This window comes from Panthera onca, chromosome C1, assembly GCF_046562875.1.
Source record: "Panthera onca isolate mPanOnc1 chromosome C1, mPanOnc1 haplotype 2, whole genome shotgun sequence".
NCBI classification, from domain to species: domain Eukaryota; kingdom Metazoa; phylum Chordata; class Mammalia; order Carnivora; family Felidae; genus Panthera; species Panthera onca.
The window spans coordinates 177,285,528-177,311,999 of record NC_138346.1 but is presented as its reverse complement, the minus strand read 5'-3'; the positions used below and the strand labels follow the sequence as shown (position 1 = coordinate 177,311,999).

The following is a 26,472-nucleotide window of genomic DNA, read 5'->3' as shown; positions in this document are numbered from 1 at the left end:
TCATAGGCCTGGCCACACTGTGTGGTCATTGTTTCTCCCACTAGACTCCCAGGACCAGGACCAGGCATCCTACAGAGTGTCTGCCCCGAGTGGGTGTCTGGGGAATGGGGGACAGACGGGCCAGGCCTCCATCCCTTCGAGCCTTCCCTCCACACTCTGGCTCTCCTTGCTGGTTCCCATTTTCTCCTTCCCTCCCTGAAATGGAGAAGGAACCCGGATGCCCTCTTTGCCCAAGCCGATCCCTGCCTGCGGGCCCCGGTGTTGCCATGAGCATCTAACAGTTAAGAGGCCTTTCGGAGCCTCGCTCTACCAGGCTCGGTGCCGCGCGCTGGGATAAAGCAAGGAATCAGAAACGGTTCCTCAACAAATGACTCTAAGTCCCCATCAAAAGGAATCCATATTAACCACCATAAGGGGCCTTTAGATCTGCGGGGCTCAGCGAAGGATGCCCCGCAAGGTGGCGGAGAAACCGTGCAGAGCGGAAGGAGACCGGCAGGGGGCGCCACGTGGGCGCAGCGCGCGCACACTTCTCCGGGAATCACAGGTCACAAGGCGGGGTTGCCCGCGGCAGCGGTGGCCGCCAGCGTCCGCGGGAGGGGTCCCGCGGCGGGAGTCCCGGCCAGCACCTCGCCTGGGGGCGCCCGAGCCATGGGCACCAAGTGGTTCAGCGGGGCACCCTTCGGGGTGCAGAGCCACAGGTGGGGCCCTTCGGGGCGCGGCTGGAGCCTGGGGGAGGAGGGAGGGACAGGAGGAGAGATTGGCAGCGTGGGGTGGGGGTGGGGGGCGACTTTCTCTCCCCCGTCACACCTGCCGCGCTTCTCTGCCCAGAGCTCTTTTTCACCAACTTCAAGTGATTTGAAGGGGTTCCAAGAACACTTCCTATGGGCCAGGCTCAGAGAGGCCAGGCGGCCTGGCCGGGTAGGAGGTCGCTCAAGGTTAAGGGTGGTGGGCAGGATTTCAGTCCAGGTGTCTTTCATTCACACCTCTACGTGACTTCCATGTGCCACCTATTCCGTGCCAGGCACAGCTCTAGCATCTGGGGACACAACAGCAAACAAACAGCGAAACTCTGTACTCAGGAGTTCGCATTCTTGTGGGGAGGGGTGGTTGGAGTGGGTCATAAACCAAAAAAGAAACCTATATAAAATGCTGGGTAGTGGTAAGGGCTGTGGAGAAGAAGCCAGCTGGGAGGGGGAGCCGGCCAGTGCTGGAGGGTGGGGTGGGGGCTGTGACGATAAGGTGGCTTTTGAGGAAAGGCTTCCAGCAGAAAGGAGGGGACCAGGCAAGGGTGGAGAGAGAAGCAGGAAGCCCGGAGACCCCGCGGTGGCCGCAGTCCTGCTCCTGCTCCACCTGCCAGCTCCTCTGGGAAGCCAACAGCCCCCCGCCCCCCCAGAACTGGCCATACCAGGACGGGGGGCCAGGCCTTGAGCTCTCTCTCGGGGTCTCTGTCCCTCCCTCTCTCGGGGTCTCTGTCCCTCCCTAGGGTTGTTTTTTTTTTTTTAAGTTTATTTTATTTATTTTGAGAGAGAGAGGGAGGGGCAGAGAGAGAAAACTCCAAGCAGGCCCCGCGCTTTCAGCCCAGAGCCCGACCCGGGGCTTTATCCCACACATGGTGAGATCATAACCTGAGCGGAAATCAAGAGTCGGAAGTTTAAGCGACTGAGCCACCTGGGCACCCCCCTCCCTAGGTTTGATGTCTCCGCAGTCTACCCCAATCAGAAGAAACTCAGCACCTTCACCGAGGCCCCCTACTCCAGGCTTCATTCTGTGCAAATGGTGAATTTGCGCGCGCGGCTTCTCTGACACTCCCCCTTCCCCTCCAAGCCCCTCACCACGGAGGAGGAGAAGCTGAGCTGTGTCAGGGCCGTGCCTGACGCCTCTCCAAGCCCTCCGTGTGGAGCACAGAGCTTGGCTCAGAACTGGGACCTCAGATGTGTTGATAAATGCAGGGCTGTCTTGAGAACAGCGTGGGTTGGGGTGAGGGAGACCCGGGTGCCATTTCTTCTCTGGCGCCAACGAGCTGTGAGCTCTGAAGGAGGTGCCACCCCTAAGTGTAAGGGGACCAATGACAGAGGATGTTGTGTTTGTACCTCGAGTGCCACGCCCCTCAGTGCCAGGTTTGAGATGGGGGGGGGGGTGGGCGGCGGGCACAGCCGGGTCCTGCCTGTCTACTCCCCCAGTCGGTGAGGAGGACTCACTCTGTGGGTAGACTGGTATGACTGTGCTCTGACTCAGTCCCACATAGGACCTGGAACCTATGGCTACCAGGAGACCTGCTTCAGCAAGAAGAAACTCAGCAAGGAGGTGGGCACAGGCTGGGCCAGGACCCAGGAAGCCACCCGGCTGACCCAGCTGCCCCACTTCCAGTACGAGGCCATCATGAAAGAGAAGCGGTTGCAGGTGAGTCCTCCCAGGCAGCGCTCATCCTGGACGGAGTGCCGCCCTCCTCCAGACTCCCTCCTGCGTGGATGTCCCCATGGTTCAAGTTGTCACCTTCTGCCTTCTTCTCTTGGGGCAGAAGGAGAAGCTGGGGCCCGGCTCCTACAACCTCAAAGACTTCTTAGAACAGCTGCAGGAGAAACCGTGCAGCACCCGGGGGCTGCTCAGCTCGGGGGAGACCCGCTTCCGTGGCCTCGTTGGGGTAGGTGTCCTCGTGTACTGGGGACGAGCCCTCCCGCCCTCGGCTCTGGCTGCAGAGCACGTAGCGCGGATGGTGCTGGAAGCACCCCTCCTGTACCGCCTCCTTGCCAGGCTCGGCCAGGCTCTCCTCGGGGTCCCCCAAACCCCTCTGCTTTCTGCTACCACAGCCTCGAGCCCAGGGGCTGTCATATTTCCTGCGTCTGTCTCCCCCACCAGCCGAGGAGCTCCCTGCTGTCAGGGATGGGTCTGGTTCATCTCTGAGTCCCCAGGACAGAGTCCAGCATACGTTGGGTGCTCCACAAACTCATCCATCTAGCCAGCAAATGATGAGTGAGCACCCACTAAGTGCCATGCACTGTTCTCGGGCCTGGGGATCAAGCGGCGAGGAAGACAAGCCCCTAACCTCCTGGAGCTGGTGCCCTAGTGGAAGAAATGACAGTACAGAGAAGCACGTCTTATGATCGGGGCCGTGAGGAAAAATGACACAAGGAAGGGATACGGACAGACTGATGGAAGTGTAATTTCTGAGGTGGTCCGGGAAGACCTCTGGGGGGAGGTGACATTTGAGCAAAACGCGCAGGAGGTGAGCAACAGAAACTCACAGTAGCTGCAGGAGAGTGTTCCAGGCGGCAGGAACAGCAGGCTTAGGCTCTGAACCGGGCCAGCAGGCAGGAGGCCAGTGTGGCTAGAGGTGGGGGGCCGGGGGTGAGGGCGGAAGGCGGAAGGTGGAGAGATGGCAGAGGAGTGAGGGCCGGAGGGCAGGACTGGGCGGCAAGGTGGGGGCTTTGGGATTGATTCCACTGGGAGGACAGTGGAGGGTTTTGACAAGGGAAGGGCCTGATTTATGTTTTCAGAGGAGCACCCTGCTCGTAGGGGTGAGGGGCGAGGCATCCAGATGGGAGGTGATGGCGGTGAGGGGTAGGGTGGCATCCAGGTGGGTCGGGATGATCGTCCCGTCGAGTGGGTTTCAAGCTCAGCAAGGGAGAAGGCAGAAGTCAGACCATCTGGAGTGAGCACTGTGGTTGGAGTGCCCCTCCTCCCTGCCCTGGTGCTCTCCCCTGCCGGATGCTCTTGTCTTTCTTCCAGCTCCTCAAATGGGCCAAACTCTTTCAACCGGGGCTTTCCTCCTGCCATTCCCTCTGCCGGAAATGCCCTTCTTCTCCCTCTCCCCCTCCCCCAGCTGCTCCTTGGTCTAAGGGACTCCTCCTCAGCCCTCAGCTGTCAGCTGGGAAGCCTGCCTGACCCCCACTAGGTGACAGACATCTCCCTTTCCCAGGAGTCCTGATGGTGCTTGTGTTTAGTGTTTCTTCCCCACTGGACATCTGCCGGGGTGGTTCACTGCAGGATTCCCAGTTCTTAGCAGTGCCTGGCACACAGTGGGCGCACAGTCAGTATTTGTGGACTCAATCAGGGCACGCGCGCCTACTAAGTCCTTGGTGTTCCCAAACATCCTGTTTACAGCCACTCCGGATGAGGCGCTGGAGGCTCAGAGAGGATGAGCATTTTGCCTCAAGCTGCACAGCTGGGAAGCAGGCAGTGTCCAACCCCAGAGCCCAGCCGTTTCTTCTGCACCTTAACCACAGTGAAGCCTGGAGATTACTTTTTGCATTTTTAGGTGCAGAAGCTGTTAACTGCAGTATAGGGAGAGGGGATGCCTGGAGGCATTTAAAACTGAGTCATTACCTTCAAATCTAAAGTAATAATAGCTGACACTTAGCACCGCACTTGCGACGTGCCAGGTGCTGTCCTGAGCACTCGAGTGTACTGATTCATTTAATCCTCACCACAACCCCGCCCCCCCCCCCCCTGCCGCCACCTCACCTCGTGAGGTAGGCACTAGCATTATCTCACTTTACAGATGAGAAAACTGGAGCACAGAGAGGTTAAGTAACTGCCCAAGGTCGCAGAGCTTCCCAGTGGCACAAGCAGGATTTGAATCTAAGGGGTGCACACATAACCCCTGCGGTTTACACATAGGTTGGCTCCCTTGGACTTTGTTCCTTGACTGTCCCTGGAGGACAGCGTCTAATAGCACCCAGCCCAGATGGTGGCGGAGGAACAAATCTGATGCTTCCTTCCTGTGTCCCCAGCCCCCCTGCACCAGGGCATCTGTGAGTGTTGGCTGAGCAGGAGGAAGGTTTCATGGCCTGACCCTTCCTTCCAGCTGGCTCTTCGTGCACTTTGTTCCCATTGCTGCTCCATCAGGCCCTGCAGGATTTCTCCTAGCCACTGTCCTGGGCTCTGGGCTAGACAGTGAGTTCAAGGTGTGCCACTGCCCCAGTGGGTGCAGAAGGCAATCCCGGGGCAGCTCATGTCAAAGGCCTGCTTTTTCAGCTGTCTTCTTGCTGTGAGACCTGGGCTGGGAACCTGTTGGCCTCCTCTGTCCTCTGGTCCCTCTAGGTGTCCCCCCACCCCCACAGGTCTACAGACGCTACCTATGTAGGGTGCTGACCCCTCCACTGGGGCCTTCTCCAGTGTCATTGCCAAAGCTGTGGGTACCCGCTTTGGAGGCCCCATGAATCTTTCCCCAGAAAGGATGGGGCTATCAAGCCCCAACACAGCAAAGGCAATGCTTCCTCCTCTGGTTTCTGAATCCTGTCCACCTCTGGCACTGGGTGATGCCACCACCCCCTCCCTCAGCACACTGTCCCCTCTCTTGGCTCTGGGGACACTAGGTCTGCAGCTCTGGAGTTCCTCTGCCAGCCTCCCTCATGGCTCTTCTCCTCTCGCTGCCACCCTGCTCCCCCTCTCCCCCACATCAGAATCTCCCCCAGCCCTACTCTTCTCCAGCAATGGCACCACCAGCTGCCAGAGTCAGAAACCTAGCGGATCCTTTTCCCCACAGTCACCAGGGTCTGTGCTTTTGCCTCCTGTCCTCCTCCTGTCCTCCTCCTTCCATCCCCACTGCTTCCACCCTGGCCCAGGCCACTGTCCCTTCTCCACCCAGGAGCAGCCTCTTGACCGATTTCCTGGTCCCCTACCATTGCCAGAATGGTCTTCCGAAGGACCCTTGTGTGTCAGAACCAGGTCTGAATGCCTCCTAATGCCTTCAAGGTCCTCCCCACCTTCTTCACAGTGGCTACTGTGTCGGAACCGGCACTTCTAAGGTCACTTGTGAGGTGTACCCAGGCTCATGGCCCTCCCGCCCCTGGGAAACAGCTCAGAAAAGAGCCTGGATTTTGCAGTTGGAACCCTAGCGGCTGCTTCTTTCCAGAGGTAGGACCTTGGACTCGAGGTCTGATCTCTGAAACTCTGTTTCTCCATCTGTTAGTTGCAGATGGTGCTGAGTTGATCTCATTGAGTCACCTCCAGAGCCTAATGTTGAGGCTTCTGAAGCACCTAACGCACTGTGCAGGCACCCAGCTTCCTACCTTGGGGGTCTTCTGAACGCACCTGGAAACCCTGGGCCCTAGAAGGACACATGTAGTGCTGTCCTCTGAGGGCAGGACAGATCTGATGCCATACCTGGCTGACTCCCCCCCGGGGTTGAACTCCCTGCCTTCTCCAGCCTGCCGGGTAGGGCTGCTTCCCCAGGGCTGGTTCCTGGCGGAGGTGGGTAGGGCTGAGCCATCTGTGGAAGCGCAGCGACCTCGTGTGGCGAAAAGATGCACGGCAGCAGCAAACGTTGTTCCAGGTCTCTATCCAAGGACCACCTCCCCCCACCAACCCACCCACCTACACTGCAGGGTGTCTCCACTCACTCCACTTCCAGAGACCATACTTCCAACCCTGGCAGTGGAACCCCCAGATGCTCATTTCTAGCCACGGTTCTCAGCCTCTCCCCCCTCCTTCTCCGGACCCCCAAGATAGGCGTCCCACCCTGACTTATATGTCGGTGCCCACTAGGGGCTGAGCACTGTGCAAGAAGTTTTAGAGACATTTAATTTCATCCTCATTACCCTGGAAGAAAATTATTGCTATCTCCATGTTACAAATGTGCACAACGAGACTCAGAAGGTCTAAGTGGTATGCCCAAGGTCACTCAGCTATGAAGCAGCAAAGCCAGGATTCAAACCCAGGACTCCAGATCCTTCCAGGCCACAGCACTGTTCAGAGCACAGTGAGAACCCCATTCATGCAAAAGCAGGTGCGACAGCTGGCATTTCTGAGACCACCAAAGCCAGCAACTGTCTGGGGTGATAGGGAAGGAAGGCTTCATTCCCGGGAGAGATGGCATTTGAGCTGGCTTTGCAGAATTCGAACTTTCCAAGGCAAAGAGGGCAGGGAGGGCATTTTGGGTGGTGGTAACAACACCAGCAAGCAAAGACACGGAGGTCGGCAGGATGGCTTGTGTTTGGCATACAGCAAGGAGCCCGGTTCAGCTGGAGTGTGGGATGTAGGCGGGGAGCAGCATGAAATAAGTGGGACAGGCCGCCGGGGCCCTGGAGAAGAGTGTGAACTTGAAGCTGAAGGTTTGAGCAGTGCTGGAGCTGTGTTGAGACTGCCCATGTTGTGTGTTGGGGGGCGGTTAACACACAAGGGCCCTGAACATCCTGTTCCCCTCCCAGGGCTTCTCTTCTTCAGACAAACTCAGCATAAGGAGTGGGATTGATGACCTTTGTGTCCCTCGCCCCACCTCTCACAGAACTACTATCCGGGCCCTGGAAATTATGGGGTGAAGGGTAACCCGTACACAAAGCTGGAGGAGAAAGCCCAGAACCGTTCTCAGGTCCTCATGTGCAGGATGACCAGCAGGCCACTCCTCTTGGCTCATCAGGTACCCCCTCCTCTGGCCAGGCCTTGCCCACCTTCCTGCATAGTCCTGGCGGAGGGGGGAGACTCCCAGGGCAGATGGGGAACTGAGACCCCGGGAGGCGGTGGGCCTGCTTCAGCAGTTCTCCCGTGGGACTGTCAGCCGGGTTCTGTTCTAGGGGAGTGGTCTGGCACCAGGCACCTACTCCTTCAAAAGTGGCATTGAGACCTACCTGGCACGATCCATGGGCACCTGCGGCCCCTACGACACTTTCTCCGGTGACCGAAGCAAGCCCCAGCCTTATGGACATTACTCTGTGCAGGTATGTACCCAGACGGGGCACGGAGCACGGGTTCCCCTGCAGATGGCAGCCCTCGCTTATCATCCCCAGGAGCACTGCCACCCTGCGTGCCAAGCGCTGCAGGGCCCTCCCACACGCTGCTCACTTCACCCTCACGGCCTGTGTTCCATGAGGAAGCTGAGGCCAGCCACACAGCTGGTAAGGAGCAGAGCTGGGATTTGAACCCCAGCATGTCTGTCTGACTTCGCCTGCATGCACAGCAGAGGAGGAGCAGATGGTCACAACACTCCAGGCTGCGTGGGAGACTGGCCATAAGGCCTGCAGGGACCTTGATGGCACGGGTCTGGGCGCCCTGTTATTTTGGAAGCACTTCCCAGGCATCGCAGGCCCGTCTCAGCTGGCTTTGTTAGTGGCAGCTAACAAGCCAGAGGCTGGGAAGCTGGGGAAACTGAGGTAGAATTTTAACTCGACGCCCCCCCCCCCCTTTCCCCATCATGCTCCTGTTGTGTGACCCATAGCACACTGGGCTTTGCTTTCTTCCTGTTCATAGCAATGGGAATTGACTATTTGTCTAATTACCTGTTCATTTTCCCTCCACTGTGCATTCACCCGGTGTGTACTTTTGGGCCAGGTAATAGTCACGGGGGTGACTGCCCCTGTGGCACTTATACTCCAGTGGAAAAGGACACACAGTCATAAATAAAACCAACATAAAGTGTCAGCAGGTGGTGAGTGCTCAGAAGCCCTAGGATGGGGGTGGTGAAGGTAAAATGTTGACATACTTTGGGCCAATTGGCATATAGCTGCGGAATGAACCCTGCAACCCGACTTCTCTCCAGGGCCTTCCGGACGTTCCCATGACCAGCCACTGAAGTGGTCCTGCCCAGCATAGCAGGGACCTTGGGACCCTCCACAGGCCCTACAGCCAACTCCTATTCTGATTGGCCCAGTGCCCAGGCCACATAATATTCTTTATTATCTAAAAAGTAATAGACTTTATCTTTAAGCTCATTTTTAGGTTCACAGCAAAACTGAGCAGAATGTACAGAGTTCCTGTGCACCCTCTGTTCCCCCTCCATGCACAGCCTCCCCCCCACTGGCAACATCCCACCCCCAGAGGGGCACATTTGGTACAATTGATGAACCTAGACCGAGGTCATTATCAGCCAAAGTCCACGTTCACGTTAGGTTTCACTCTGGGTATTGTGTCTTCCACAGGTTTGGGCAAGCGTATCCACCGTTTCGGTATCGCGCAGAGTAGTTTCGCAGCCCTGACAGTCCTCTGTGTTCCCCCATCGCGCTGGTGTTTAAATATTGGGACTGTTGCTCCCGCTGAGAACAGTGCTCGTGCAGTAAATGCCCTTGAAATGAGTGGGAATAGGCAAAAGCCCCAAGCTAAGCGGTGGGTGTGGCTTGGAGGTGAGGTTGCCAGGGACTCGTCAGCCAAGTCCACGGCCAGGGCTGGTCAGCCAAGTCCACGGCCAGGGCTGCAGGAGGCAGGGTGGAGAGTAGTGCCTCCTGGTGTGACCACCCACTTTTCTCTGCTGCGGAGGGTCCAGAGAGAGGGCTCTGATTTTCCTGGCATGACGCTTCTGTTTTTGTTTTTTTTTTTCTCTTTTCTGTTTCTCAGAAAAAAAAGCCCAGGGAACTGATGACTTTTACGACCTTCGTGGAAGAGCTTAACTCACGGCACAATAAGAAGCGTGGGGTTTTTTCGAAAATTTCTCGCAACCCGGAAACCCCGACGGAGAGGATTTACTGGGCGACCCTTAGCCAGTGCCCCCGAAAACTAGTCAGTGTTCCCCCCATGGCCTGCCTGCCTTCTTCTCTGGGGAGGGGACTCTCCCGTGGGGCGGGCGTGGGATGGGGCTGGCTCTTCGAGGGGAAAGCTCAGCCTGGGGTGTCGGACCCACCCGGTTGCCTGGTCGTGCACGCACCTGTCACTCTGAGTATGTCCCTCCCACTTTCCAAGGCTCAGTTTGCTTGCTTGTCCTCTGAGCATAACCAGGTGACTTGAGAGTCAGAGGTTAAGGATTGGAGCTGGCAGAGTGGAGCCTGGCACCTGCCAAGTGCTCCTCTCTCCCCTGGGGAGAGGCCAAGGGGACGCGGGGCAGGGCAGAGCGTGAATAAGGGGTCCACCCTGACAGAGGACTGCATACCTGCTCCCTCTGAGGGGATGGTGGGCTCCTCTCTGGGGTGTGGCAGCCAGTGACCCGGATAGGCTCCCGCCTCCCACACGCAGGGCCTGCCCACCCCCCTCCCTGGAGAACTGCTAGGGGCTTGGTGGGGAGTGGGGTCTGGATGAATGAAACAGGATGCTAACATTTCCTGAATGCCTGCTGTGGGCCAGGCACCTGCCAGCGCCCCAAAGTAGGAGTTATCATTTGCATTTCACAAGAGGAAACTGAGGCCCAGAGATGGGAAGGGATGTGCCCAGGCTCCCCCAGCAAGTGTGAGAAGGAAGCCAGCTCGTTTAGCTCCAAAGTCTGTGTGGCTTCCGCTTTCCAGGTTGGAAAAGCCTCTGTGGACCTGCCAGACCCTGTGCGCCCTTGGGAACCTGGAAAGAGGTGTCAGGCTGAGGGGTGGGGTTAGAGTGGGTGACATCTGTTATGAGGGCACCACAGGGCCCCTCCACCCCCCGAGGATGGGCTCCTGGTGAGTCGGAAGGTGGCTGGGGAACCCCCTCACTGTTTTTGGCTCAAGGCCCAGGGCTGCGGGTGGTTGGGGTGGGCTATCGGGAGCCCTCACCTGCCCTGGTCCCAGGCTGACCACTGCCAGACCCCTCCAGCTTTCAGCCTTCATTTCTAAACCCTAGGCCACGTCTGGTCCCGGTTCGTGGCTTCCTCCAAAGAAGGAATGCAAACACGTCAACCAGCCACCGTTCCTGCTGTCTTCCAAGCGGATGGGCATAAAGGCCTACCAGACGATTCTGGGAAGCTGGGTGAGTAGGTCTGGGGTGGGGGTTAAAAGGTGATGGCCAGGGAACCCTCTCCTGCCTCTACAGGCAGCACCAAGCCCTCGCACCCCCACACCTGGGAACTGATGCTCTGCGTGAGCCCGATCCCACCTCTTTCTCCCCAAGGGACAAACACCCATTCCTACCATCTTATTTCTCTAAGGCAGTGACCTCCAGACTTGAGTGGGCATGAGCAACCCCTTGGAGGGCTTGTCAAAGCACAGAATGCTGGGCGCCCTGCCGGAGCGTCTGAGTCTGATTCGGTAGCCTGTAGGGGAGCCTGGGTATTTGCATTTCTAACAAGTTCCCGGGTGATGCCGCTGCTGGTCTGGGGACCACACTGTGAGAACCACGTCACCCCAGAGCCAGCTCACGCTCTTATTTTCCCAGGGGGATGCTCCCTCCACCCTCTTAGGGCCTCAGGGAGCAGCTAGCGGACCTGGCCCCTTTCTCATCCTTGGCTGAGCAAGGACCCCTTCTGTCGCCCTCCCCCTCCCCCGAGGCAGCCATCCCCCACGTGTGTGATAGAGCTTTCAGCGTTCTTGTAAAACGGCTAATAAGTTCTTGGGTTTTGTGTGCAGGCCTTCTTAATTTATACAAATGGCAGTGGATATTGACCTCATTCTGTTTCTTACTCCTGCCCTTCCGTTTTCAAGTGCACATTTTTTTCAGGTTCTGATAAGCATACAGTAAAGTGCAGGAATCCTAAGCAGACAGTCTCGTGAATTGTCACAAAATGGGCTCATCCTTGTAACAAGTCCCCAGAGCATTGAAGAGCGCATTTCCAGCGCCCCAGGAGCCCCCTTGACACACACCTCCCTCCCCACCAGGTGGCCCCATCTTGACTTCCAGTAGCGAGGGTTAGTTGTGCCTGGTTTTGAACAGCTGTTTATTTTTAAGTGTCTCCTGGTTTCCCGGGGGAATGTTCTGCTTGTAACTTACCTGCCTTCCCCCTGCGCCTCCTCCCGCACCCCCACACCTGAGCTCTCCCTCCTCCACCCCACCTGCTCACCTCCCAGAGTGACGGCTTGGCCTCCACTGTGCCCACGCCCTGTCATCCTGCCCGATTCTCAGAGAAACCTGCAGGTCAGTCCTCCACAAGCTGCTTTTTCTCACCCCATGCCTGTACTTCCTGCAGGGGAGAGGTCTTCACTTGGGGACCCCGAATAAGGTGTTTAGGTAAGAGCCGGATGCTGCTAGCACAGGGCTGGCCACTGCAGAGTGGGAGGAGCTGAGGTGATATCCGTCTGGGTCCCAGGGCTTGAGCTCGCCCTGCCCTGGGACAGGAGGACCACTACCGGGAGCTTGCTCCCCCTCGAGACAGGCCTTTCCCACGTGGGCAGCAAGTTCAGCTGCACATCCCACTGTGTGTGGCTCCTGACATCTCTCTCGAGCCACCCTTGGCACTGTTACGCCACAGGTAACTGACCAGCCATTGGAACTGACCAGGTTCCTGACCAGCCATTCTCCTGCCCTCACTGCTCACCTCTGGGCAGGTTACCTTTCCTCTCCTCCTCTTGGAACCTCTCTGTTGCCGCCTCTCGTATCTAGGACATAGGTTTCTGGGTGGGATGGTGTGTTAGCTTCCCACGGCCGCGCCAACAACCAGGCGGCTTCAAACAACAGCAGTTTATCCTGAAACGGTTCTGGAGGCCGGAGGTCCAAAGTCCAGGTGCCGGCAGGGCCGTTCCCTCTGAAACCTGCAGGGGAGAATCCTTCCTGGCCTCTTTCTAGTTTCCGGTGCTGGCCGGCAGTTTTTGGAGTTCCTGGGCATGTGAATGCGTCACTCCCTTCCACCGCTGTCATTGACGTCACTGCCACAGGGCTGTCTTTTCCTGTGGGTCTCTTCTAGAAGGACACCGGTCTCATTGGGTTAAGGGCCCACCCTACTCATGTGGGGACCTCATCCTTACCAATGACATCAGCAGCCGTTTCCAGATAAGGTCACCCGCCGAGGTCCCGGGGGTTGGACTTCTACATGTCCCTTTGGAAGACGCAGTTCAACCCCTAACAGATGGAGTGGGGAGCAGCGTGGGGAGAGCCGGGAGGCCCGAGTTCACATGTCCCGCCATCCCTCTCCCTGCTGCAGAACCCTGTAGGTGTGGGCCGCTACCTCAACACCTGGCTGATGGAGACGAAGGACCAACGGCAGCGGTATCGGTCCCTGTACCTGGGTGGATCCAAGCGCTACCCCTCTGACCCGGCCTGGGACAGGGTCATGCAGTGAGTGCCCCTAGAGTTCCCGCGGAGGGGGAAGGGCTTACTCTGGGGTGGGCTGGGATCCCCTCCTCCCCTCCTCCCCTGCCCCCCACCTTGTGCTTGCTTCCCATGGGAACACAGCTGCTGCCCCTGGTGCCAGCCAAACAGCGAGGCAGTGGAGAGAGTTCAGATCCTGACCCTGCCTGGCTGCCGGGCTGTGTGAGGCGGGGCGCATCCCTTAACCTCTCTGAGCCTTGGTTCCCTCAACTGTCAGATGAGCCGAGGGCTGTGAAGCCCCAGATGAGATACTCTAACGCTCCTGGTGAGGAAAAGGGACTCAGTGCTAACTCCCCCACTCACAACCCACACCAGCTAGGCGCTGCCTTGGGTGGCTTCACCACACGGAATCTCAGTTTCTTGGTGTTCACGACGGGCTTGGTAAAACTGGTTTCCGGAAGCCGTTGAGAAGCCGAAGGAAGACGGTGCACGAAGTGCCACGGCTAACTGTAAAGCAGTGCGCGAATGCTAGGTGCTGCCTTATTTATTGACCTAAGAGGCCATCAGTTGCAGCGTGATCTCGTTTTCAGAAATGTCAAAAGGCGAACAAACACGCACTCTAGATTATTTTGTTGTTGGAAAACCCGGTGAGGGCACGAGGACCCGATTGCTCAGGGAAGACCGACTTTTAAATGCTTATTTTTAATCAACATAGTCCTGTCGTGTCTGCCTCCTTGATTTATGCTCTTGGTTTGTGTCGGGCGGGGGGCGGGGAGGGGGCTTTTTAAGAAAAGGGGATGAGCGGTAACATTTCTGATAGACCACATGCCTGAAAAAAAATCTTGCTTCCTACCTGCCCAACTGATCACCAGTTTGGCTGGAGATAAGATTTTAGGTTGGGAACAGTTTGCCCTCGGAACGTTGAAGGCTTTGCTCAGTCGTCTTTGAGCTTCAGGCGTGGTTGGGAATTCCTGTGCCGTTCTGGTTTTCTGCCTTTTGCATGCAATCTGCACCTGCCTCTCTGGAAGCTTTGAGGATCTTCCCTTTGTCCTTTGTGTGCTGAAACTTCGTGGTGAGATTTAGTCTTAAATTGTCCTAATGTGAGTCTATTTTCACCCATAGTTTTGGGTACCTACCGGGTTCTTTCCATCTGGGACAATTATCTGGGGAAAATCACTTGCATTTGTGTCTTTGGGAATTTCCTCTCTTAGGAAGGGGAGATATCCTGGTGTGATGCTCTGTTTTTGTCATGCTTTTTTTGTGTTTTTTTTTTTTTTTCTCATTTTCTGTCTCTGCTTTTTCCATCCTCCTCTTTGGTAAAATTTCCTTGTCCTTATCTTTGAACCCTACTGTTGCCTTTTGAAATTTTGGCTCAATCTTTTTTAGTTTGCACGAGTTCCTGAGTATGGGGTGCCTGGGGGGCTCAACTAAGCTATCTGGCTTCGGCTCAGGTCATGATCCCGTGGTTCGTGAACTCCGGTTCCACTTCGGGTAAGCCCTGCTTCTCTCTCTTTCTCTCTCCTCTGTCTCTCTCTCTGCCCCTTGCTCACTTGCACCTTCTCTCTCTCTCTCTCTCTCTCTCTCAAAAAAAAAAAAAAAAAAAAAAAAAAGAAAGAGTTCCTGAGTGTTGTGTGGATCCCTTCCTTTCCCTTCCCTTCCCTTCCCCGCTTCCTTCCCCTAGCACCCAGTTCAGTGTCTCCTACGCAGTATGTTCTTTAATCAAAGTAACAATGACAGTTTACCTTTGGTTTCCTTTTGCTCCCGGCCTGACCGTGCTTCTTCCAAGTGCCTTCTTTTACTTGTCTTGCTCACATTTAAGAGGAAAGCACTGAACACTGCTGTGAGTGTGGGTGGGGCTTGTCAGTTGGTGGCTTCACCGGGAGTGATTGGATGGAGGTCTAGTCGTTCTGTTGGAGGACCCTCAATGTCATGGTTGTAGGTGTTTTCTGTGGGACCATTCAGCTTCTCTGGAAAAGCATCCTGCATCCTGCAGTGGGTGAATGCGGTTGCTTGTGTTTAGGCGGAGGAGGCAGGGGAATCTCAGACAGTGTATGGATTTCCACCTACTCCCTCTATTCTGACCAGGGTGCCTCTCTGCCCATCTTCCGCTGTGCCTGGTGGGCGAGGAGTAATGTGTGTGTGTGTGTGTGTGTGTGTGTGTGTGTGTGTGTGTGTATCTAACATTCCCTCTGTTTTCAGCCATCAGACCTGCGCCTGCTTTTTGAGATACTCCTGCCTCCAATTCCTGGGTCCCAGAAAAACACGTTATACCCCTTGTCCCCTGATATCAACCTCTCCCTTTCTTGTTTGTCTATTTTTAAGAAAAATTCTGTATAGTCCTTTTAGCAAATTGCAGAAGAGAGTAGAGAGAGTAGAGATAAATGCATGGATTCATCTGCTTTGCTTAATTGAAAATCAAATGGAACACTTTAGGGGCGCCTGGGTGGCTCAGTAGGTTGAGTATCTGACTCTTGATTTCGGCTCAGGTCATGATCTCATGATTTGGGGGTTCGAGCCCCGCATCGGGCTCTGCACTGACAGTGTGGAGCCTGCTTGGGATTTTCTCCCTCTCTCCCTTTCTCTCTGCCCCTCCTCAACTCATGCTGAGTTTCTCTCTGTCCCTCAAAATAAATGAACTTACAAAAATAAAAATAAATTAGAAAGTCAAATGGAACACTTTGTGCAAAAGCATTTTCTTCCCCTTTCTAGTCAAGGTGGTTGGGTATTTTATAGGTGTTCAACCAGGACCAGAGAGGGGAGCAACTTTCCCAAGGTCACACAGCAGGTGAGTGATAGAGCTGGGACTCACAGCCAGTCTTTGTTCCCAGGGCAGGGCCCCTCCCTTATACCAATGCCCACGTGAGGATTTGAAGGTTCTAGGAAGAACGCCATGGGCTGGTTCTTGACACTCCTCTCCGGCCACCCTGTCAGCAAAGCCCCATTCTACATACTGTTTGCTCAGTACAGGCCTACAGGGAAGGGAAGGATGTCCCATCCCCGTTAGACTTTCTCCCCTGAACATTAGCCTTCCCCTTGTGTCCAAACTTCCCCTTGACCCCTGTAATCACATCCAACGCTCAGGTCTGTGAGGTTGTAGGATTTCCCTTGTGATCTGGCTTCGAATTCTGTCTGCCACTTAGCTGTGTGACCTGGGACAAGTTACTTGGAGACAGACCTTCCTTTGAATAATGAGAGTGCACTAAACAATCCACCTTGCAGAGTGTGCACTGAGGACTGAAGGAGAGGATGCGTGTCTGTGGACGCTGAGGCAAGTTCCTTGTCTCTTAGCAGTTGCTCTGCCTTTGCAGAATTCTGCATTTTAGTTATAGAAGGGGCAAGTCCTTTGCAGAGGCTTGGAAGGCACAACATCCAGAAAAAGGAACTACAGTAGTTTAACTCACCCCCTGCTGTCAAAAACCTAAGGAAAAGCCTCTATTTCGAAGCAAATTTGACAGGGATGGGGGAGAAAAAGGAGGGCATTTGAGTCCTGAGGGAGGGTGAGGGCTTTTAAAGAAGAGGCCAACATGAAGGCTTCTCATGAAGTCAAGAACAAGACCCTGGCCCTCTTCAGCGTTGTTGTAGAGGTTCCAGCAAATGCAGTAAGACAAGAAAAACAAATAATAAATATAAATATTGGTAAGGAAGGGCAAATTATCACAATTTATAGTGCATTTACCTAAAATAGTCTAAGGGAGTTTATTTTATTTTATTTTTTTAAATTTATTTTATTTATCTTGACAGAGAGAGCATGAGCAGAGGAGGGGCAGAGAGAGAGAATCCCAAGCAGGCTCTGAGCTGTCAGCTTGGAGGCTGACACGGGGCTCAGTCTCACCAACAGTGAGATCATGACCTGAACTGAGAGCAAGAGTTAGGCACTCAACCCACTGAGCCACCCAGGTGCCCCCAACAGAGTTCATTTTAAAACTGTAAAGATGCAGGGTGCCTGGGTGGCTCAGTCAGTCAAGTGTCTGACTTCAGCTCATGTCATGATCTCATGGTTCTTGAGTTGGAGCCCTGCATGGGGCTCTGTGCTGACAGCTCAGAGCCTGATGCCTGCTTCGGATTCTGTGTCTCCCTCTCTCTTCGCCCCTCCCCCACTCACGTGCAGTCTCTCTCTCAAAAATAAACATTAAAAAACCTAAAAAACAAAACTGTAAAGACGAAGAGTTTCCTCTGATACTGCAGCCACAATTAATAGAAAACATAATTGAGAGAAAGGAAAGGATCTCATTCTTAAATTTGGGGGGGCTGTTAAGGAGAACTGGATATATTTATTTTAAACTTCATCTGGAAGAGTAAATATATATGAATATTAAAAATCGGAGAATAATCGATGGGGGTTGGGAGGGAGGGGAGGGTGGGTGATGGGCATTGAGGAGGGCACCTTTTGGGATGAGCACTGGGTGTTGTATGGAAACCAATTTGACAATAAATTTCATATATTGAAAAAATAAAATTAAATTAAAAAAATAGGAGAATAATCATCCTATTAAAAATATATTTCCAAATGCGTAGACAACACAGTCTGGAGAACTAGGCGCCATCCTGTTGCTCGTGGTTACCTGTGGAGGGTTACCAGGGTCTTTTTCACTTTGTCTGTTTTATTTCTGAGATGTTTAGGTTTTTCAAAATAAGCAGGTAACATTTTTATAATCAGGAAAAAAAAAAGGCAAATAGAAGACAAATGCTCTTGAGACAGACTACACAAATGATAGGTTCTCCATGTAGACCCACCTCCCGCCAAGAGTCACTCTTTGTTTTCCAGACCTCAGTTTTCCCATCCATAAAAGGGTAATGGTTTATACCCTACAGGAACATGGTCAGGCTAATTAAGGCCAATGAATGCTACCGAATGGAAGCCAACCAGCAGGTCCCTGTGGGTGTTTAATTGTGAGACTGTGCACGATTTTCCCTAGGGCTCTGGTCTGACATTGTCCATGTAAACCTGACCCGTTGGGGCTCTTTCTTGCGTCAGGAAGATTGTGTCATGGCACAGTAGGTAGGTCATAAGGTGGGAAAAAGGATTCCCTTATAAGCTCGCTCTTTTTTTCTTTTTGACAGAGAGAGAGAGGAGAAAGAAGAGAGAGAGAGAGAGAGAGAGAGAGAACAATCAGGGGAGGGGCAGAGAGAGGAAGGGACAGAGAATTCAAAGTAGGCTCTGCACTGAGAGTGGGGCTCAGGGCTTGAACTCAACGAACCATGAGATCATGACCCGAGCCGAGGTTGGACACTCAACCGACTGAGCCACCCAGGCGTCCCACTTTTTTTAAATGTTTATTTATTTTTGAGAGAGAGAGAGAGAGAAGGGGGAGGGCCAGAGAGAGGGGAGACCCAGGATCTGAAGCAGGCTTCAGGCTCTGTGCTGGCTGTCAGCACGGAACCCAATGTGGGGCTTGAACTCACGAAAGGCAAGCTCATGACCTGAGCTGAAGTTGGGTGCTTAACCAACTGAGCCACCCAGGTGCCCCTATAAGCTCTTTCACTGATTCATTTAAAAAGTCTGCTCCATGCTTGGTTCCATACAGCAGCAATAGTCTCTCATTCACTCACCGAGTTTTTCATTTTCTGATTTCCTATTTTAATTTCTAACCGTTCTTTTTTTATTTCTAAAATGTTCCTTTTAGCAACACTATTCTCTTATTTCATGGACACCATGTTTGCTCATACTTTGAAGGTATTATTGATTAAGACAGTTTGCCTGATACCGTCTCGTTTTATCAAATCCTTTTATTTTCCTGTATGTTTGTTTTGGCATCAGATTCCATACCAGAGATTTTTCTGAAATGTCTGGTATTTCTTGGCTGTGCATTCGTATCTAACCAAAAATCCTACTGAAGGCTCTGGGGCACTTGTTAATTATGGACTTCTCCATAGGCTGACCAAGCTGCGGATTTTCACTGGGGGAACTTCAGTGTCAGGGTTGTTAGATCTTTTGTCTTTTACCTTGGCTGGGAAAAAAACTCTTCTGGAGGATCAAAGCCTGGCTGGCAGGGCTCTAAGTGGAAGAGCCTTGAGGTCTCGATATTTAGTGGTCCAGCTTCCACTTGATTCTGTTGTAAGGATACTACTCGTGATCTCATCTGTGCCTGGTGGCATCTTGTATAGAGAGCCCCTCTGTCTCCAGAGAATAAATTCCCCGATCTTCATCCATGAAGGACACTCATCTGGCTGCAGAGAGTGGGGAGGGAAGCATCCTACGCGGACTCTCAATCAGTAGCCTTGTTTCTGGCCCCACCTTTGTTCCTATTCCAGAAGGACCAGGTGCTGCTAATTCTTCAGTCTCTGGAGTGAGAGAATTCCTGAATTTATCTCCTACTGGCTTACGTTTTAGCTCTCTTGGGTCTGCCAAGTTAGTTGCCGTTCTTCCACCTGCGTTTTAACTTCCAAAATATTTGTTTCTTTACTGCTGCCTCTTCCTTTGGTCCCCGCGAGTAATATACTTTTCAATTTTTATTCCTTAACTCTTGTTTTCGTGGGATTTCAGAAGGGAGAAAAATTAATGTAGGCGTTCCGTTCGCTTAAAGCGTGGTGAAATTTCTGAGTTTCAAAGGTAAAAATAAAAATCTTGTAAGTTTCATCTCTGAAGAGACCAATAACCTACAACTTAAATAAAGGACAAACAGACATGTTGGGGGCTTCTCTTCTGAAACGTGGCTAGAAAACAGTGTTTGTAGAATTCTCTGTCTAGCCAAACGGTCATTCACGTGCAAGGCAAATAGAGACGCCTAAGGATTCAGGATGTATACCAAATGTATCTTTTCTTAAAATATTACTGGGGAGTATACTCCAATCAAATGAAAGATGGATTAGCATGGAGAGGTCTAGAAAGGGGAAGACATAATATGGAATATATAGGAATATATCTGCCTATGATATGCCAGATAAATGTAACCACCACGGCCACCACCACCAACAAAAGTGGCAATACCAATGCGAAGCAAAGTAGAATTCAAGGCAGACATGTGAAATGGGACAAAGGTGAGTAATCACGATAAACAATAAAATCCATAAAGAAGTGATAATAACTTTGAATGTTTACACCCAAAATGACAGTGACGAGCTCCCACAATCATGAATAGACTTGTTTGAGAATCTGACAGTAAGTCTATATAAATAATTATTTGGAGGATTTGAATAGGTGTATTTTACTCCACGTTGTTTTGAGTTACTCGTGGAAGATTTATAAAAGTTGATCCTTGGGGCGCTTGGGTGGCTCAGTTAACCATCTGACTCTTGATTTCAGCTCAGGTCATGATCTCACAGTTCGGACTCTGCCCCCTGCTTGGGATTCTCCCTCTCTCTCTCTCTGTCTCTCACTCTGCTCCTCCCCTGCTTGCATGCACCCTCTCTCTCTCAAAATAAATAAGTAAACTTAAAAAAAAAGTTGATTCTCTAAGAAAGCCTCATTAAAAAATGTCTAAATTTAAAACATCCTACATAGAAAATTTGGGGTCACGGTTTCTAAACATGGCTCAATAAGACAAAACGTTAACAATAAAAGGATAGTCCCCAAAACCAAGTACTTGGAATTAGGAAACACTCTTCTAAATAGCTCTTGGGTCTAAGAGAAAGTCACGTTGGAAATTATATGCTTGTTAGAAATTATTCACAACAAACTCTATATCGAAATCTATGTAATGTTGTCAAAACACCAGTTGGAGTGGGGCGCTTGGGTGGCTCAGTCGGTTAAGCATCGGACTCTTGATTTCAGCTCAGGTCATGATCTCACGGTTCGTAGGTTCAAGCCATGCATCAGGCTCTGTGCTGACAGTGCAGAACCTGCTTGGGATTCTCTCTCTCTCTCTCTCTCTCTCTCTCTCTCTCTCTCCCTCTACCCCTCCCTGGCTCACTCTCACTCTCTCTCAAAATAAACAAAAATTTAAAAAACACCAGTTGGAGTAAAATTTCTACCTTTGGTTTTAATATTAACCAAGAAAGATCGAAACCAAAAGAAGCAATCATTGGACCCTAGAAGTTAAAAAAAAAAAAAAATGAAAACATAAAAATAAAGCAGGAGTCAAGAATTAATGAAGACGAATGGAAACTGGGCGGGTGGGGACGCTCTCGCTGGCTCCCCACCATTCAGTGCTGATGCCCTCTTGTTAATCCCCGCCTGCAGCTTGTCATAATCCTGTGTGCCAGTGGGTGGAAACGCCCACAAAGTCCACAGACTGTGCCTGCCATAGAAGGCAAAGGATCAATGTCAGTGCCGCCTTCCCCGTCTTATACAGGAATAGGTGAGGCCTGGAGGCGTCAGGTTTTGGAGGCAAACACGATAGGTCCTCAAAGCATGTGCCAGCCAGACCAGGAAGGGCAAGTGTGGGAGAGTTGTGAAGTCTCTTTTTAGGATGCTTAGTGACAGCTAATCTGTTTCACCCTCACTCCCTAGCCTTACCTGCTTCCTCCCACCAAACCACAGGGTTCTGGGCTTCCAGCCAGGCAGCCTGGGATTTACCTCCTTTGTGGGAAAGGTAGCCTTTTGGTTTTCATTCTTTAGAGCTATGTAGGCAGTAGGTGTTTCGTAAGGATGCTTGACCGACCAGTGGAACATTATTTTGCATCTAGCCACCTTTCTGGCTCTTACAACCACGTCTTTTTTTTTTTTTTTAACATCTGTCTGATTTTAATGTTCCTTCCTCCCCTGCTTTTTCTTTCTTTCTTTCTTTCTTTCTTTCTTTCTTTCTTTCTTTCTTAGGCTCCACACCCAATGTGGGGCTTCAACTCACCACCCTGAGGTCAAGAGTCACCCACTGTACTGACTGAGCCAACCAGGAGCCCCGCAGCCAGCTCTCGTGTCATCTGACCCACCCTCTGGCTGTGTGGACGCGAGCACTCTGTGCCCTAGTCAGGCCACACTTTGCACCACTCTCCAGGCCTTGGCCACACTGTGACCTGCTCTTGGGACCTCCTCCCGCCAGTTCCTGTCTGGAAAACTCCTATTTATCCTCCACGGCTCTACATAAACTCGAAGCCTTTCCTGATTTTTCCAGAGCGTGTCTCTTTATTCTCAGTCTCTTGGGATCCCCAGGTCGAGGCACTTTTCTCCTTGTTGTAATTATTTATGCCGCGGGCTGTGGTCCCTACTGGACACAACTTCTCCTGTCTGGACCTCTAGTGTCTCACTGGCATGTGTAGAGGGAGCTCGATGAGTACGTGTTCAGGGATGAGTCAGTGCATTCCCTGGTGAAAGAGTCACGTCTGGATGACTCCATGAATGGAACATGTGGGAAACTGCCAGTTTGGTTTGGCAGAAGTTTATTTTTCCTTCTAAGCTTTTTTGCCTGACATTTGTTTATTAGGAAAAAATTCAAACATACGAAAACATTGAAAGGATTTTTACTGTGTACACCCATATATCCACCACTTAGATGATGTCATTAATGTTTTACTCTTGCTTTATGACATCTCTTGGTACCGATCCATCCTTCTTTTGATCTGTTAATCATCTTATAACGTCATACATTTCAGGTAAATAGCAGACCTCGAGACACTACTTCCTCCTGAATGCTTCAACCTGCATATTACCTTTTTAACATTTTACTTTTCTTATTTTTATTTATTTTTAATTAAGAGCTTTTTTAATGTTTATTCATTTTTTTTAAGACACACACACACACACACACACAGAGCATGAGTGGGGGAGGGGCATGTAGTTGACTCCAGGCTTCGAGCCCTCCAGCCCACAGCCCGACGTGGGGCTTGAACTCACGAACTGTGAGATCATGACTCGAGCTGAAGTCAGACGCTTAACCGACTGAGCCACCCAGGTGCCCTCCCATTTTAGCATTTTAAACGAAAGTCATATTCCTTATCCAGACACTTAAAATGGAAATAATAAAATATCCGTTCTTTGCAATAATGGTGACAATTAATTCTTATATTCTTGAAGCATATTTATAAGGTACAAAGTGATTTTGTGGCCATTTATTGTATACCATGACTTTAAAAGGTAGATATTAGTCTCAGTGTTTTCCAATTGAGACAACTGGAATTCGGAGAGAGAGCAGTTTCCTGAAAAGTCGCTGCCCGTCAAGAGCACACGTGTGCACAGTCTTCAAAGGTTCACTGAGCAGCTGCCCTGTGCCAGGCACATCCCGACTGCTGGAACATTGCAGAAGAGAGCCAGACAGCAGTTCTGCCCCAGAATGGCTCCCAGCTTCGTGTGGAAGGCACTCACCCCTTTCTACGGTCACAGGGCAGCAGGGAAGGAGAATCAGGGCAAGTGGGACCCAGGACTTCTGTCTCTCCATCCAGAATGCTTTCTTCACTCTTTCCCCCATGGTCTCCTGGAGGATGAGGCCAGGACCTCCTGGAGGATGAGGCCAGGACCTGGCTCTTCGAGACTGGGAAGGCTAAGGCAGAGGAAATCTTCAATGTGGCTTGTCTCTCTGTTCTCACTCCACCTACCCTCCCCCGATCAGTTTTCTTTGACCTCCTGGGCCTTTGTATATGCCGCTTTGGTGGGAGATTTAGGAGTTTGGCCTGGAAGAGGGGACTCAGGAGGCCAAACTACACATTTACTGTGCGACACGGAAGTCTGGTGACTGCCATAGAGACCCTATGGCACCAGAGCAAGATAGGGCCTTCAGCTCCAAAGGAAGGCAGAGAGGAGAGGAGGCCATATTTTTACTTTTCCTTTCTCCCTTCTTTTCCTCTATCTTCCTTTATTTTTGGCAGGGGTGGGTAAGGATAGAGGCTTGAGCATATCTCGGGGCTGATGGGCCAGGTAGAAGCCGGTGATTCAGTTGTGAGGTGGTGAAACCCACAGTACAGGCTGGAGGGGTGGTCACCCTAGCGCAAAAAAAGATCGACCTAGGAGGAGGGCAGGAGGCGGGGAAGTCATAGCGATTGATGAGCCAATTACGTGTTTGCTAGGGGCCAGTGGTTTTTGCTCAGAAAGGCAAACAGGGCAGGGAGGGAGGGATTGATCTGGAATCAGGTACATGACAGAGGGCTCAGCCAGATGCTGTGGGAGCGTGGTGTGCAGAGGGAGGAGCCAGTCTGCCTGGGAAGGTGGTGCAGAGACAGAGGGCTTCCCAGGCTGCCAGCATGGGTGCGGTGGGGTGAATAAGCCTGGCCTGTTTGGAGGTGGCTGAGTGATTGGAGGGCAGGGCCCAGGAGAGGCTCTGGCAGGTGATGAAGCAAGATAAACAACTACAACAGGATTGCAGCCTCTTCATGTAGGAATTTGGCCTTTTTGCAGACAAATACCTATAATTCAGGTCACCAGTAAGCTTTCCTCGGAGGAGGTCTTTGGAAAGGGCCACTTGGAAGGTGTAATCTGGGGGTGGGGCTTGGCTTTGCCTCCTCCGTATCTCTTCTTTGGCACATTAAAAAAAAAAAAAGGGTGGCCTGCTTTCTTCTATTAAGTTTCGAGAGTTCTTTATATATTCTAAGCACCCATCTGTTTTCAGATGTGTGGTTTGCAAATATTTTCTCCCAGACACTCAGAAGGGTTTTAATGGGAAGTAGGTCTTGTGTTTAAAATAAAATTTTTAATGGTTATTTATTTTTGAGAGAGAGAGAGAGAGAGCGTGAGCCCAAGCAGCCCTTGTGTTTTAAAGATGTGTTCTGTGGCATCGTGGGGTGGGGCAGTGGGAAGCAGGTAGAGACAAGAAGGCTGTCTTAATGGTCAGGGAAGAGCTGAGGCTCTGAGCCAGGCCAGAGGCCGTGGGATGGGGAGGAGTGAAGACACACCAGATGAAAGTAAAGACCTCTTTTACCCTGGTGAGCCCTCCCTCCCACCTTTCTTCCTTTGACAGATATTTGTGGAGCACCTATCGAGCACCAGGTAACAGTCTAAGCACAGGGGAAGTATCCGCAAAGAAATCAAAGCCCTGGAGCGCCTGGGTGGCTCAGTCAGTTAAGCATCTGACTCTTGATTTTGGCTCAGGTCACGATCTCATGGTTTGTGAGATCGAGCCCTGCATCGGGCTCTGTGCTGACAGCATAGAGCCTGCTTGGGATTCTCCCTCTCTGTGCCCCTCCCCTGCTTGCGTGCCCTCTCTCTCTCTCTTTTTCTGAAAATAAATAAACTTAAAAAAGAAAAATGAAAGTCCCACCCTTGTTAAGTTTACATGTTGGTATGAAAGAGAATAAACACATAAATGTGTGTAACATAAGGGCTGATAGATGCTGTTTGAGACACAAAGTGTTCTTATTGAAATGTCATCTTCCAAATGGCTCTGGGAGTGGAACTAGAGTTCCATGAACTAGAGTCTTCAGGGGTTCCCTTCAGAGGAAAGAATCAGAACAATGCAAGGGTCACTGGACTGAAGTCAGGGGCTCTGGGCTGGAATTCTGGCCCTGACTCTGGCCACCAGTGTAACCTCAAGAAAGTTCTCTCCTCCCTCTGGCCCTCAGTCTCCCTCTCCCTCTCCCTCTCAGGGGTGGGTTAGATGACCTTTCAAATGCTAGGATTTCATATTTGGAGTTCTTACAGACCAACTTGAGGGCTTTGATGCACCAAATTGGTTCTTAAAACCAGGTTGTTTTGTTACTAGAAGTCATCAATTTTGTTCTCCTACCCAACATAGGATCCCTTGGGAAGCACAAGCGACAGGTACCTTTTCATCCCCCATGGGTGCCCCTCCCAAGGATGGGGGCTCACTTCCTTCCAAGGGACAAGTTTCATTTTCTCTTTCTGTCTTTTTAAAGGGAAAGGATCACACCTTTTACTAAGGGGAAGTGCCCTCCAACAGTGGATTACAATTCAGATCCTACTCCTTAAAGCTGCATATGAAGGACATCCTGTGATGACCAGAGGGCCCAAAAAGCCTGAAGACAAATTTGGGGATGGGAGGATAGGAGTGGGAATCTGGGTTGGGGGGGGGGGTGGGTCTTGGAGAAAGGACACATGGGAATGCCTGGAGGGGAAGGATATAATGGGAATGCTTTTGCTGGAGACATCTACCTGGAGGTCACATGGTCTGCTGGGACAGCTGGGGCCAGATACTTTTTGCTATGAAAGATCAGTTATGCTGAGAATTCAAACTAGCCAGTGACATGAACATGGGAGCCAGACAGCAGATGGACTAATGGGGTGGAATGTGGTTGACACTCTTGGAACCTCTTCTAAAGTCAAATTGCTTGACTCCCTGATTATTAAAATCCAAAAAGAGGTGGAAAAGTGTAGTATATGTCATAAGACAGCTCTAGGCCCCCTTCTGGTGCTCTCCATCTCCATCCCAGGATGCGTCTGGAAGCTCAGCAGGGCCTAATGCTACGTATGAGGAGGCTGCTGGCCTCCAGGCAAGGTGCAGCCATTGGGAACAATCGATTTCACCCTTAGAGTTCAGCCTTGTGAGCACACCAGTCTAGCCTAAAGATGGATCTGTGGGGCTGTTCACAATGTCATCTTCTTCCCTCACTGTTTTGTGTCAGTGAGAGATTGTATAGGATGGCAGGAGCGTGTTGTCCCTAGAAAAAAAGGAGGCTGAGACACCACTGCCTCAGCCACAAAACTCCACTCTTCAGAGTGAGTATATTATAAAAAGCAGTTACTTTCTCATTTAAGTCAAAATGACTGTTTTAGAAGAAGTAAAACTGTCTTTATGCACAGACATGTTGCCTATGTGAAAAAAAAAATACTGTGAGTATTTTGATAAGCGAAAATACATGTGGACGAGATCTAATAAGTCAGCTTTGCAAGTTTTCAGGAAATAAAATCAACATATCAAAACCAAA

The 26,472-nt window shown here is 51.7% G+C and overlaps 1 protein-coding gene across 1 annotated transcript; it reads left to right on the top strand.

The window, feature by feature from the left end:
• Positions 1-547: 547 nt before the first annotated feature.
• On the top strand, positions 548-26,472 carry CIMAP2 (ciliary microtubule associated protein 2). The gene is made up of 10 exons (XM_060624025.3): positions 548-698; positions 1,689-1,776; positions 2,236-2,400; positions 2,519-2,641; positions 7,226-7,357; positions 7,512-7,655; positions 9,265-9,426; positions 10,450-10,575; positions 12,680-12,813; positions 25,444-26,472. The coding sequence occupies exons 1-10, from the start codon at positions 649-651 to the stop codon at positions 25,514-25,516; spliced, it is 1,197 nt and encodes a 398-aa protein (XP_060480008.1). The 5' UTR covers positions 548-648; the 3' UTR covers positions 25,517-26,472.